This window comes from Amphiura filiformis, chromosome 13 (genome assembly GCF_039555335.1).
Source record: "Amphiura filiformis chromosome 13, Afil_fr2py, whole genome shotgun sequence".
Lineage (NCBI taxonomy): Eukaryota > Metazoa > Echinodermata > Ophiuroidea > Amphilepidida > Amphiuridae > Amphiura > Amphiura filiformis.
The window spans coordinates 54,144,340-54,160,117 of NC_092640.1; the positions used below are offsets into that span (position 1 = coordinate 54,144,340).

Below are 15,778 nucleotides of genomic sequence, written 5' to 3' on the forward strand. Positions count from 1 at the left end.
CGACCACGATGATCCCGTGGGTTTCTGCTCATTTATCCCCCACCCCCAGGATTGCAGGATTGATTACTTGGTTGATATTGATTGATTGATTTGTGTATTTGCAGTTAACAACCATGCCTGGTAGAGTACAAGTACCTCTGTCAGATGGTAACTTACTCAGTATCCCGGTGTCTAACGTTGAATTTCTCCCCGACCGCGCCAACATCAACATCTCTGAAGAAATGGCTAAAACAGGTATGACGTACTATATTATGCATCCAAATAACTAACATAGACCTGCATAGACACAGGGATTTGAAAACGTAATCATGCTTCTTTCCATATGATTGTGCAGGCACCACAACATTCCTAGAGGCGTGCTGACAGCTAGAAGTAGTTTGAAAAATAAGTACATCAAACCAATTTTAAACTTAATTGATATGTTTATGATTTTTTTATCTGAATTAATTGTACTATTATGCTAAATTGAAATGTGTGCAAAGATGGGCCACTCAAAATCCCCCAAATCCAGAGTACCCCACCTGTTAGGTGCTCCGTTCTCATTGATAGATGCACTTTTAGGGTTACTAAAATTATGAAGTGATGGTACATGTAAGTTGTTGAGACGGCCTGTGCTAGTGCAGGCACCGTAGGTGCCGGATAGGCCCACTGTCAGACTGGGCTGCTAGAAACATATCACATGGTGGGAAAAAGCCAAATTTCTTTACATTCTAATCTTGGGAATCTTCTGTTATTAGACTCTCTGTTTAACTCTCTCCACGCGGGTGTCAACTGCAGACGACAAGTTTCAAATTTTATTTGAATTTTTCACTAATTTCAGAATTGTACATTTTCATGACCATATTTGAAATCGGCATGAAAAATGCATTAAAATGAGTACAAACAAGCCTGAAAAAATTTCTCAAACCGGCCATGCTAGAGTAAGCATCCAGTCACTATGGTAAAGAGACACACAAACTGGGCAGCATAATGGTATGGTGAGATCCAAAAAAAATAACCCAATTTCTTCTCTTACTATTGACTATCAACATAATGACACAATTTTTGGATCATTTCTCTTTGTACAGGATTCTGGAAGACGATGGCAGCAAACACGGGCAGTTATGCTGACATCATCAAACGAGACGGCAAAGATGCAATAGAGGATAGGTAAGCACCTCTTTCATTCTCATAATCTGAATCATCCGTATCTTCGTTATCATCATCTAGTACGGCCACCAAACCATCAGCCGCAGCCATACATTTTGATGCCATATCTTGGTGGTTTTGTTCACTATTTTCGCCCAAAACCTTCACTAAGCCATTGGTAAACACGGCAACGCTCAACGCTGATAAAACAAGCTTTCAGATTGGCCTGAAGGGTACAAATGTCCAAGGCTGTATGACATCATCTCAATGCCGCTAAAGCGGCATTTCGGGTTCAAAGGGTTAGCTTAAAAACAAAAGCTCCCAAACACTAGTTGTTTTAAAGTTTGACCCTTGTACTATTCCAGTTGAAATCCATACACCTGTATGGAAGACATGACCTTGTTCTTCCACAGGAGTGTGACTTTCAAATAGGGTTACCTGAACCAGTGACTGCATTTGAAATCTACACCCCTATGTCACATCTTCCATATTGACTTCAACTGCATTGCTCATTATAGAGTGGAACATGGCACTTAATCACTACACTTACATTTGCTTTTTTTCACTTCCTTTCCCCCATATCAGTACTGCTTAAACGCATCTGTATATACACCAGTCATAATAAGCCCAATCGGCATTGGAAGTTTGCAATGCATTGTGGCACACTTTTTGCAGTTTTGGGACACTTTGTCCTTTGACCTATCGGAAAATTTAGAAAAATTGGGTTTTGTGCGTACAAAATATAATTTAAAACGTATTACTAGAATAAAAACAAACCCAAAATTTTGGTTATTGTATAGATTAATTATTTTGTTATTTATAATGATAACATTATTACAATAATAAATATTAATTGTTAATGATTACAGCAATTTTCCCGATATGTCAGAGGTCAAAGTGTCCAAAAAACGGAAGTTACAATGGCGATTGGGCTTATTTGTTTAATATAAAATGAATATTTGATCATGTTGATCCTAATCACCATATAATCTTCGTAACCATTTATATTAATACATACACAGCAGGACCAAAAAGAAAAAATCCAACAAGAAGTGGAGAGAATCCAGGAAGAAAATGAGAAATACAATCAAATTGATGATATACCGGAGGAAGAGACGTAAGTAGTGTTTTCTACAGCATTTCTGGAAAAAAATCAAATGTATATATCAATTTTTTTTTTCAAAAGGCTTCTCTTCTTTCTCTCTATGTTGTGACTTCTTAATTCAGAAAATTTGTTACAAATATAAAAGTTCAACTGGAAATGAGATATCATTAGAGCAGTTATCATCTTCCACAAGGGGTGGTTATTCAAATGGAACATCACATTTTGGCACATACAGGCATCCGTGATGTTTTGATTGCCTACGACATAACCTTTAATGCACATTATGACGAGAAGTTCGGCAGTTTACATTTTTCATCCTTAGTTGTAAAATCAAAGGCGAGTATTGACAGTTGGTAATTAGATTAACAAAGAATAACAAAATTGGGGTTGGGAAGACCTTTCCCGATGCCAAAAAGCAAATTTATAAACAAAAACAACATAACAATTATTTTAGCAACTTTATCTGCAAATCTACAACCAATTGATGTATTCACAAAAACACGCAAAGTTCGATGGCCAAAATTTGCCAATTCAAGAGCCCTCAAAAGTGTCAGGAAAACGGTACAAAAGTACACTGGAAGTGATGAAAATCACTGTGTACATAGCATACATACAAAACCAAACAGACAAAACACAACCGACGTTTCGAGCAGATATACTGCTATTCTTCATGCAGGGACAGAAAACAAAATATTAAATCAAACAGCAAAACTACATGCTGTAGTTTAAAAATAAAGTCAAGTCAAGAACTGAAGGCAATCTCAAATATAACTCAGTAGAAAACAAAACAACAAGCTCAGAGCAAATTAACTTGAGTGGAGTCTGAAGTCTTAAGTGTCACATTCAAGTGGACCATTGTAACATAAAGTTAAAGTTAAATCCTTCCCAAGCCTTTCGGCCCATTGGGCGGCGCCTATCTCCATTTCATAACCCTAGGCCACATGCCTGCAAGCAGAAAAGCTACAGTAGGGGGTTAGTCCACTGGTAGCCATGTGTTTAACTTTCCCTACTCCATTCTTTCAATGCCGAATGCCTGGCAAGAAGACAATAGGTACCATTTTTAAAGCCTTTGGTATGGCCCGGCCGGGATTCGAACCCGCGACCTCCCGATCGTGAGGCGGACGCTCTAACCACTAGGCCACCACCTAGTTTTTAATTGATGCAGCTATTGGCTGCTGTTTCCAATTATGACATATCTGTCTTTGTTTAGAATAGGGCCCAAACAGGGGTGAACATAACTGGTAACTTAATTCTTTGGGGTACTGTATTATGTTTAAATATAAAAAGTGTGCTTTACAATTTTACAGTAACATTTTGACAACATTTAAATTATTTTCTAGCAGCATCTTTTCATATAAAACGTTTAAAAAATGTTTTCATGATCTTTATATAACTCAACATTTAAATGTTATTATGTTTGACCAAAACCAAAGAACTATCTTTGAAATTACATTAATACTGGAACTAAAAATTTTAGTTCCAGTATTACTGATTCAAAAATAATGTTTTAAATTACTGGATGAATAATCTACATCAAGATATTGGAAACCAAAGCATGTTGATAAATGTTGGGATGATCATATAGCCTACTATAATCGCGTCTGTTTTATGTCTCTTGCAGTAATGATGCAGACAATATGAAAGAGGAAGGTTTACCGCTGGATTCACCCGACCACTATATCCCAAAAAGAAGACCGAGCCCCACCATCGCAGGAGAGATCAATGTTAGCGTACCAAAGTTTGTTTTAGGAGATGAGGGTGAAACACGGTTTTAGTAGCAAGTATCACCGTTCAAGACCAAGACTTTGTCTATTTTTTGACAGAAAAGTCCAAGGCTTTGTGTATTTTTTGACAGAAAAGTCCAAGACTTTGTGTCTATTGGCATAATTCAGAAGTCCAAGACTTTTTATTTATTGACAGAAAAGTCCAAGACGTTGAATTTATTGACAGAGAAGTCCCAGACTTTATTTATTGGCATAAATCAGAAGTCCAAGACTTTCTATTTATTGACAGAGAAGTCCAAGACTTTGTGTTTATTATCAATAATCAGAAGTCCAAGACTTTTTATTTATTGAGAAGTCCAAGACCTTTTATTTATTGCCATAAATCAGAAGTCCAAGACTTTGTATTTATTGACAGAGAAGTCCAAGATTTTTTTTTATTTATTGGCAAAATCAGAAGTCCAAGACTTTTTGTTTATTGACAGAGAAGTCCAAGACTTTGTATAAAGGTGTCATGCCATGTTATGTCATGTCATGTCATGTCATGTCATGTCATGTCAAAAGCAGACACTTTTGGGCAGGATCGTAAATGGACAAATAGCCAAATATCTGCCTGCGGGTGATTTTTTTTTCACAATTTTGGTTTGTTGCAAATTTGTGATGTTATTAGTGTTAAAATATTGGCTGATAGTCCCAGACCAGAATATAACTGGCATCTTGTATTTTTGAGACATTTTTCAAGGTAATTCCTACTCTCAACATTGTCAATAATATATTTAAAGGCCGATATCTCAATTTCAAATTTTATAATACCATAACTTACAAACCCAATATCTTCGCTTAGGAATGTCCGATTTCATTGGGGAAAACAGCGTTGTGGAGCAAAATATCTCTATATTTAAGATTATGTAAAAACCTCAAAATTGATAACCTGCCCAAAAGTGCCTGCTTTTGACATGACACGTCACATTTATCTATTTATTAATTAGATCTTATTTTGCCTGGGGAAACCCACTCAGTGTGAACACTGTTTTTCATGGGTGCCCAGGGGTCAAACAAAATACATCAAAATGGTTAACAAGTTACAAAAATAATAAATATCATATATTAAAATACATTCATACATACTCACGATATAACGACGTTTCTGATTGGATTTGCGCCCTTTTTTGCTGGTCATAAATACCGTTTATGACCAGTACGCAGTGCATAAACAAGCTGCGTCACGCAGCGTTGGAACCCAATTAACACGATCCACGATTTGCTAGTGTTGCGTACACGCGAATGTCACCGCGCCCATCTCACGCGGAGCGCAAAAGATGACGCGTATCACGCGTTGACTCACGGCCGTTGACCTCATGAGCCGGGCTGCTTCCTGCAAGTATGCCTACTCATTTTCTTCCAATTTATGAAGGAAAACGGTATGGAAATGTTATTTAAACTTGTAAACCCTTATTATTTTCATCTGTATTGAATTGCTAAGAATGTTGGGTATGTATGAACGGGTTCATTCATAGGATTTCAGGCATGATCGCTGTTTATACCCTCGGCTCACGCCTCGGGCATAAACAGCGATCATGCCCTCAATCCTATGAATGAACCCTAATTAAGATTCAATCATGTTTCACCGTTATTCATCACCGTTTAACAACGATGCGGCCGCGTCGTCTGCGTGGTTTACTTCGCGAGGGCAGCTTTAGCTGCCCGAGCGAAGTAAACCACGCAGACGCGCCGGACGCGAGTTGTTAAACGGTGATGAACAACGGTGAAACATGATTGAATCCCTTTCAACAACGAAAAGAAGATAAATATCGAATAATTCACGATTATTTTACGAGGAATGTCAGTTAATCATTGCCACTCAGCCTTACAAAAACTTCGATGATTTCTCTTTTGATATCAGCAATAAAACTACAGAATAAAACGGCAATGTTTAGTCGCTACCTGAAAAATACTGAATTCAACTTGTAAGCTGGCATACGCACAAAGGTTCCAGGCATGACGAATTTTACGCGCTCTCGCGTAACGCGCAGTCTCGCTCGCGTTCGCGTATACGCTACAGTAACAGTGTGGGTTCATCACGGTTTAACAACGGTTGGCTCCTGTACAAAGGTATAGGAAGAGTTGTTGAATCAAAATTACAAACTCTGGAACTAAAAAACACTTAGGTACAGATTGCAAATATATATTAAAAATTCAAAAATTAAAATAATTCAGAAGTCCAAGACTTTTTATTTATTGACAGAGAAGTCCAAGAATTTATTTATTTCCATAATTCAGAAGTCCAAGATTTTTTATTTAATGAGAAGTCCAAGACTTTTTATTTATTGACATAAATCAGAAGTCCAAGACCTTTTATTTATTAACAGAGAAGTCCAAGACTTTATTTATTTCCATAATTCAGAAGTCCAAGACTTTTTATTTATTGAGAAGTTCAAGACTTTTTATTTATTGGCATAAATCAGAAGTCCAAGACTTTTTATTTATTGACAGAGAAGTCCAAGACTTTATTTATTTCCATAATTCAGAAGTCCAAGACTTTTTATTTATTGAGAAGTTCAAGACCTTCTATTTATTTCTATTTATTGTCATAAATCAGAAGTCCAAGACTTTTTGTTTATTGACAGAGAATTCAACAACTCCTCCTATACCTTTGTACAGGAGCCAACCGTTGTTAATTCGTGATGAACCCACACTTTTACTGTAGCGTATACGCGAACGCGAGCGAGACTACGCGTTAAGTTGAATTCAGTATTTTTCAGGTAGCGGCTAAACTTTGCCGTTTTATTCTGTAGTCATTGATGATATTAACAGAGAAATCATCGAAGTTTTTGTAAGGCTTAGTGACAATGATTAACTGACATTTCCTCGTGAAATAATCGTGAATTATACGATCTTCAGCTTCTTTTCGTTGTTGAAAGGGATTCAATCATGTTTCACCGTTGTTCATCACCGTTTAACAACTCGCGACCGGCGCGTCTGCGTGGTTTACTTCGCTCGCGAAGTAAACCACGCAGACGACGCGGCCGCATCGTTGTAAAACGGTGATGAACAACGGTGAAACATGATTGAATCCCTAAGTCAAGACTTTTATTTTAATATTGACATAGAAGTCCAAGACTTTGTATTTTATTGACAGAAGTCCAAGACTGTTTTATTTTTTGGTGTAAATAAGAAGTCTAAGACTTGAATAAATAACAATGCGCTGTCATGTCTGGCTACCTATATGAGATCCATATTGGAATATTCCAGTTGCAATCCATACACCCCATATTGAAGACATGAAAGGGAGTATGCATTTCAAATGGGGTAACCTAACGGGTGACTCCATTTGAAATTTACACCCCCTGTGTAGGAGATTTAGGTCATGTCTTTCATATCACTGCAAAATTTGTGTCTAGCATGGAGACATGTCTTCAGTAGACATGTGTTAATTTAGTGTCTTTGTGCAAGTCACATATCCTAACCACGTGTCTTGTGGTTAGTCATTACTTTATGCATATGAGTCATGTCTAGTTTAGAGAGATGGGAAATTGCGATAAGACACGACTCGAAGCATTAGTGACTTATAGAAGTCACTTATTCAATAATGTGCCTTTAATTAGGACATGAAGTAAGACATGTCCCATTCTGATCCTATAATTAAGACATGACTTAAGGCTAGCTACATACTTTGTTGATGTCTTGTAGCTAGTCATGTCTTGGATAAGGACATAGCTCAAAGTCCTGTCTTAGATTAGTATTTTCCATAAAATGTTAGCTTTTACTGTCAGATATGTCACCTTTTAATTTTGAGCCGAACAAGTGAGGAAAATTGGAATTTGCTACTAGCACCTATGCATGTTACTCCCGTGGTTGTAATACGGTGCGATCCTCGGGGTGTGTGTGTATGTGTATTCCGCACGCCGTGTACGTACTGTGCATACGTGTTCGACTAATATTTCCATCGTAATAATAAAACGCCAGTTCCATCGTTTTATTCAAAATCTTGGATTTTGACAAAACTACAGCACCTAAAGTCTTGATTTTTGCAGAGTATCTTTATTGACTAAAGTACATTACAATCGTGTTAAAAACAGGATTTAATTTGTTTTTGAGGGCGTTCTCCTCAGCAAATGTTATAATATGGCTTTAAGTTCAATTTTCGATCAACCATCGATGCTTGGACGTACCATATTTGAAGTACTCTCTTATAAGATCTTAGAGCAATATCAATTTTCCATATCCATAACCTTTTGCTTGCGTTATTCGAGGACCTAAGCTAGTTGTAGAACATAAATATCAAGGAATTTGTATAAAATGTTGATTCTCTCAGAGTTTTTATACTCCACTTCCTCCGAAGGAATTGTTGTAGCCAGAACATGTTTAAAATATATACGACAGGGAAAACATAGTAACACTGGTCCATGTGACCAACATTTTGTATTTTGGGAATTTTGTTTGTTGCTGATGTATGCATGTAGAATCAGCCATTTTTATTTTGTTTTATCTAATTTATTTTTAGCAAAAGTGGATGGCTTTTGACTGACAAAACGCACACCCGATTTCTACCCTACTTAAACAAACTTTTTATCTCCTTATATCAAACTTACTGGATAAAATATGGAATTGAAAAATTAATACAGAAAATAAAAAGGAAGAGGTGTATGTTTATTTTCAAAAGATCAAATATCAAGAGCAAAATGATCTGGAAGTCAGCAAGAAAATATGGAGAGCATTTTATTTATTATTCATACCCAGCAAACACTAAACGTGTAACAGAAAACGTTTAAAGCCCGGGTATACAATGTTTAAATAACATTCAGAAAACATTTTTGAAAACAGAATTGTAACATAATGTTATCATATTGTTATTAAATGTTGACAAAATATTTAGCCAAAAAACATTTTGCAACAACATTCAATATCATATTTTCATGACCTTTATATAACCCGACAATTAAAAGTTATCCAAAACTAAAACCAATTTATGACATCTTAAAAAACTGTTTATGACAAGCGCTGTGTTATTTGTAGAGCGCTATAAACATGTGTTTTATTAATAATTTATAACGTTTTAAAAACATTGTTGTGTTTGCTGGGTAGTAATTAAAAGGTCTGCAATTGTAAAATTCCTTAAACGTTGAGAGTGTATTAATATAAATTAAAAGGACTAGATTGTAAAAATAACAATGTTTAAAAGCAAGACAGCTTTCGAAGCAAACTACGCATGCGTGTGTTAGTTTTGTTAATAATCAGTAACAGATTAATGAAAGAATGAACAATTATAGCTATTTTCATGGATCTATCTAAAGCTTTTGATACGGTTGATCATGGCATACATGGTATATTGTTGCATCATTATGGTTGTAGAGGAGTTCACATGAACGGCTCAATGTCACAGTGGTTAAGTATCTATCCGAGAGAATGTGCTGTGGAGTTCCGCAGGGATCTATTTTGGGTCCACTGCTTTTTATCTTAAACAGGAATGATATTTGGTACACATTCAATTTACTGACAGTAGTATTTTGGACTCATGTGCTTGGGGAACTTAGCCCAAACGTTATTGTGAGAGCAGGCAAACACTTTTGATTTAAGAACTCCTTGTTATGATACACAGACACAGGATGTTTTCAAACATGTTCTTAATCTTTTAATAACCCAACATTCAAACAGGATATTTACTCTGTACACTTCATAAATGTAAGTAAAGCTTCTTCTACAGTTGTAAAGTGTGCTGAGGCATGTGAATTTATGCGTGTCTGTAGTGTACTGTATATCACTGCACCTTTTTTGTTTTTAAAGTCTGTTTTACTCTGTCCATCATTATGTATAATGCTGGTTCCTTTTGACAAGTGACGAAAAAGTTCAAAATTGTCACATCCTTTGTAAAATCTTAGTCAGATGTAACCATATTTGGAACAACTTAACACTAACAACAGCTTAACACTAAGTATATTATTATGTTAAAATAGCATTGCTCACTGAATGAACGCTTAGAGGTAGTTCACTACCAGAGATTTCTCTGTGGTAAATCCTTAGTCTTAAGGGAAGGGGTATGAACGTTTGGACAGTATTTATTGTGGGACATTAGAGCACATCAGACATATCGAATTGCATTCTGAATACGAAGAATGTTATTCTGATATCAAATAATTTTGGTTTTTTGAAATTCACAATGTAATACAGATTTTATGGCAAATCATTAAAAATTTATATTTTTTTATATTCAACAGTACTCGAAGTAAACTTTATAAATCTGACGATTTATACTTAACGTGTATGTAGGTGGGATGAAAAGCCGACGATCAATTGAAAATTTTGACCTTCGTATTGAAGATATGGATTTTTTCCCAAAACACCAAAACAAATTAGGTCTTTTGGGGAAAAAATCCATATCTTCAATATGAAAGGTCAAAATTTTCAATTGATCGTCGGCTTTTCCTCCCAGCAACATACACTTGAAGAATGTATCATTAGATTTATAAAATTTACTTCGAGGACTGTTATATCAAAAATGTGACAAATATCAAATTTTAATAATTTGTCATAAAATTTGTATTATATCGTGATTTTCAAAAATGAAAATTATTTGATATCAGAAAGACATGCTTCGTATTCAGAATGCAATTCGATACGTCTGAGGTGATCTCATGTTCCATAAAACATACTGTCGAAACGCTCAAAACGCTCATTCCAGATCCCTTAAGCTTTGTGTTTGTTAACACAAAACTTGTTCAGACGGGCACTTTTCAACACTATAAAATAAAATCACTGAAATCTGAAACAACACTGAAATGCTGGAAGATTTAAAGAGTCCCTGGGCCCAAAGCCATTGGTTGATTTTTTTTTTAAATTGGAGAAATAAATTAAAATTTCGTATCTAAAAGGGACCTTTGTGGTGAGATGCTGCGCTCCGGTCACTATGCTCCCAAAGTCACTAGCATCTCTGATTATAAATTATAAATGGAAATATCAGCATCAATCTTTCCAGTTTCATCTTTCAGTGTTTATTTTTTTTCAGATTTCATTTTTTAGTAAGTGTCATGTGACATGATTTAAATATTCTTTTGCAACTTTTGGGGTATTGTGAAGGAGCAACAATTTGTTGTGCCTCCTCCGTCAGCTTTTTTGATGTTATTGTGATTTAAATTCTGATGGAAATAAAGTATGAATGAATAAAGTAAATAGAAATATATGTTATATTGATTAGTTGAATGTTATGCAATTTTGGAATGCATTGATCACTGGTGATGACTTTGGGCCATTACATTTGAAATCTGTCCTACCCTTGTGGAAGATTTAGGGCTTTAGCAAGGTTGAATAAAATGTGAAGGCCAAAATACAAACATGCGCCAAAATTAAAATAACGCTATAAAGAAAAACATAACAAATGTCTCAAAAAGTTGGGCGGCCATGGCTTGGTACAGCCATGTGAAGATTTAATATAAGTCATCTACAGAGGGAGTATGTTTTACTGAAAATAGCAAGGGTTAATTATTTTAAAATATACCCCCCCCCCCTCTGCATATTGCTTTACCTATATCTTCCACAATTATAGTATTTCAGATGGAAATTACCCGATTGCGAGCCCAATTGTCTATTTTATTTGAAACCCATACTCCCTCTGTGAAAGACTTTTGCTAAATCTTCCACAGGTGGAGTGTGGATTTCAAATGGAATATCCCTTTTCATACTAATTCGTTCACAAGTCGGCAATTCTGACCCCTATATATAATTATGAGCTTTGATCTTGGAAATCTTGAATCAGGGGCGTAGCCAGCCTTCTTGGTCTGGGGTGGCAAAATAGTGGCAAAGAATTTCGCAAATGCATAATTTTGACACGGTATGGGTATTAGCCTATGCGTATACTGGATTTCTAGAGAGAATGTACAAATCTTTGAGCTTCCAAAAAAGGCTTTATTAGGAGAATGTGTGCGCGTAGCATGCCAAACTTTTTTGTTTTACACTATTTTGCCCCATGATCTTGGTGAAAAGTGCCCAATTGGGACAATGTGCGCGGGTATCACGCAATTATGTATTAGTATTTTACACTATTTTGGTCCATGATCGGGATGAATTTTGCTGGAAAACGGGCTCCTTGCCCCTTTTCTTTTTTGCCTTCCCGATATTCTCTTTCATTTTTTGTCGGAGGGGCACTTTTCTCTTTCATTGTTTTCCCCCAGTGGCTACGGCACTGCCTCATTTCAAATATATAGTTTTAGTTTTGGTTTTGGTTTTGGTCACGTGGTTTCCTATTGTCCTGCCTAACCACTTGAATCACAAGATATCGAACTCTTTGTTTCTACCTTTTGTTTAAAACTAAACATTTGTGACAGGTAGTTTCGGTTTTGGTTTCAGTTTCTTATAAGTGGTGTGACGAATAAAATTACAGGATTTTCGAGTTACCTGATCTAAGTATACAAAAGAAATGTTTAAATTTCGCAGTGCAATATTCACGAGCAGAGAAGTCGAACAAAACAGTCTACATTTGAAAGCATTGATTTAGTTTGAAAGCATTGGCTTGAGACTACGAAATAGCCTAAGCTGATTTCACTGTGAAAATATATAGACCATCGAAATATTTGCATTCGACATTACAAAAGGGGCCACTACTGTAATTGTATAGGTGCTATAAACAAAATCGATTCATGTCCTTAATCCCATGTACCAGAATCGATGGAAGGCCATTATATGACCTCTAATAACCTAATGACTTTTGCTGAAGCAATTTTTACTGCAAAAAGTAGAAGATAGAGGGGAGAAGATTGGGGTGTGTGTGTGTGGGGGGGGGGTGGAGGGCAAGGGGATATGGGCCGGGAGAGAGAAACATATGAGAGAGAGCATTGAAGTGAAAGAGAAGGGGAGGAGAGCTCGAGATGAAGATATCGAATGTAGGGGAGGAGGAGGGGAAAGGGGTAATTTAGGAAAGAGGTGGTTATATAGGGAGGGAGCCCCTCTTAAAGAGGTATGGGTTGTGCTTCCCGGGGATTATAAACTAATTCATAATCAAATCATCTCCATGCATCGTTTATGTTTCATACAAACAAACAAATTCCCCCACTCCACCCCATCCACCCCAGTATGTATACGCGCATGTATATGATTTCTAGGCCTAGAACTCGTGAGTGTAACATGCCACCTACCTTCGACAGAGAGCATCAACTGTCGTCCGCGGGATAGATTTCCGATATCAATCATGATAATAATTATGTTAGCACAATAGTACGGTGTCTGATCTCCGCCAAATGCCCCCTTTATTATTAATTCCCCGATTTTTACTTACCCCCCACCTTTTTACAAATAATTCCCCTTTTTAATTTCCCTGTTTGCAAATAGTTCCCTTTTTTGTAAATAGTTCCCCTTTTTATTTTTACCCATTTTGTAAATAGTTCCCCTTTTAACAAATAATTCCCCGTTTTAAATTTCCCCTTTTTACTTTCACCCGTTTTGTAAATATCCCCTTTTTACTTTCACCCGTTTTGTAAATATCCCCTTTTACTTTCACCCGTTTTGTAAATATCCCCTTTTTACTTTCACCCGTTTTGTAAATATCCCCTTTTACGTTCACCCGTTTTGTAAATATCCCCTTTTACTTTCACCCGTTTTGTAAATATCCCCTTTTACTTTCACCCGTTTTGTAAATATCCCCTTTTACTTTCACCCGTTTTGTAAATATCCCCTTTACTTTCACCCGTTTTGTAAATATCCCCTTTTACTTTCACCCGTTTTGTAAATATCCCCTTTTACTTTCACCCGTTTTGTAAATATCCCCTTTTACTTTCACCCGTTTTGTAAATATCCCTTTTTACTTTCACCCGTTTTGTAAATATCCCCTTTTACTTTCACCCGTTTTGTAAATATCCCCCTTTTTACTTTCACCCGATTTGTAAATATCCCCTTTTTACTTTCACCCGTTTTGTAAATATCCCCTTTTACTTTCACCCGTTTTGTAAATATCCCCTTTTACTTTCACCCGTTTTGTAAATATCCCCCTTTTACTTTCACCCGTTTTGTAAATATCCCCTTTTACTTTCACCCGTTTTGTAAATATCCCCTTTTACTTTCACCCGTTTTGTAAATATCCCCTTTTACTTTCACCCGTTTTGTAAATATCCCCTTTTACTTTCACCCGTTTTGTAAATATCCCCTTTTACTTTCACCCGTTTTGTAAATATCCCCTTTTTACTTTCACCCGTTTTGTAAATATCCCCTTTTACTTTCACCCGTTTTGTAAATATCCTCCTTTTACTTTCGAGCTAAATAAAATGAATAAAATGATACTTATTGTGTAATTTATGAATTCTATAGGATATAGATCTACATTTAAGAAAAATCATAATCTGAATTATATCATGCAACTAAATATAGACCCAGGAAAAGGCCAGGAGTTTGGAATTCGAATCAATTCGATTGGCTTATTAATCGTTATTATTTTGGACTTGTCTCGACTTTAAAAAAAGACTAGGCTTAATTGCTACTTAATTCTCCATCTAACATAATAGGGCCTACTAATTCTTTTTGGATTTTTGAGGCGGGCACCACTGACCGAAGTCCCTGGTTCATTTGTCTGGTCAATTGAATATACGCCATAGAGCCTTTGATTAGAAAGCACATTTTTATTGTTAACGGAATTAAACATTTTGGATTTTTTGCTTTTCGAAACCAAGTGAAATTTAACTCACTACAATATTTCGTCCTATGCGTCGGAGGACTTCATCAGGTATGACTGATTTTGGTCATCTGATCCACTTTCCCGGCAAACAAGTTTGAGTGGTTTCCGGTATTCCTTAGTCTCTTTTGCAGACTTCAAAAGTGGATCGTAGACATGACTCAAGAGGTAGGTGCCCTCCTCCCTGTTTAGGGTGTTGGTGCCCCGTCTTCTGATCTCCATTGCTTCTCTGACTTCTCTTGATCTTTTGTCGTGCTCCCGTCCAAGTATCTTTGATTCTTCCCAATCTATAACGTGGTTTGCCCTTGCTACGTGATCTGATATGGCTGATTTGGTCTGTTCCATTTCCGATGTCCTGCGTTCTGAGCGAGTGAACTTTTTTCATTGGCCTTTTGACTTCCGCTTTATGTTCAGCAAGTCTAGTGCCGAACATCCGTGAGGTTTCACCGACATAGGAGAGATGACAGTTTTTGCAGCCGATTTCATAAATGCAATTGCCGGTTTTTTCCTTTTCACGTTTGTCTTTTGGGTGGACTAGTATTTGTCTGAGAGTGCGGTGGGGTTTCATTGCCGTGTCAACTTTGTGTTTTTTATATACTCTTTGGATACGTTCCGAAAGGCCGCTGACATAAGGAATGACCACCATGCCTTTGCTTTTTTCCTCGGCGGTCTTATTTTTCTTTGATCTCAGTTTTTCAGCATCTTTGGTTTTATTATGCATTTGATTTTTTACTTTATCCATGGCCCAATCCGGGTAGCCACAATTTTTCAAGGCTGCACGCACTCGCTCTTCTTCTTTGATTCTATCTTCCGTTTCCGTTACAACGGAGTTCATGCGGTCTTATTACACCCATTTTTTGGTGGAGAGGGTGTTCCGATTTGAAATTCAGATACTGGTCTGTATGAGTTGGTTTGCGATATACTAAAAGCTTGATAGATCCATCTGGCTTTCTGACAATCAAAGTATCTAAATTTGATACTCTCAGTTTCGTCGACAGAATTCAGATGGTCAGTTAGGTTTTGTACTTGACCCTCTTGAATTATTTCGAGCACGTCGTCGACATAGCGCCGCCAATACCGTGGCTTAAACTCTAAAGGGGCCGTCGCGATGGCCTGTTGCTCCAAAAATTCCATGAAGAAATTAGCAATGATGGGGCTAACTGGGCTGCCCAT

General features: G+C 36.6%; 1 protein-coding gene and 1 long non-coding RNA gene across 2 annotated transcripts in view; one reads left to right on the plus strand and one right to left on the minus strand.

The window, feature by feature from the left end:
- LOC140168527 (electroneutral sodium bicarbonate exchanger 1-like) overlaps positions 1–5,454 on the plus strand; it is a 55,048-nt gene extending 49,594 nt beyond the window's left edge. Inside the window, 4 exon segments of the mRNA XM_072191927.1 lie at positions 105–234; positions 1,068–1,149; positions 2,151–2,245; positions 3,855–5,454. Of these exon segments, the coding sequence (XP_072048028.1) occupies positions 105–234; positions 1,068–1,149; positions 2,151–2,245; positions 3,855–3,874 (327 nt within the window). The 3' untranslated portion in view covers positions 3,875–5,454.
- Positions 1–15,778, minus strand: part of LOC140167333 (uncharacterized) — a 525,284-nt gene that overhangs the window by 84,314 nt on the left and 425,192 nt on the right. The window lies entirely within an intron of this gene.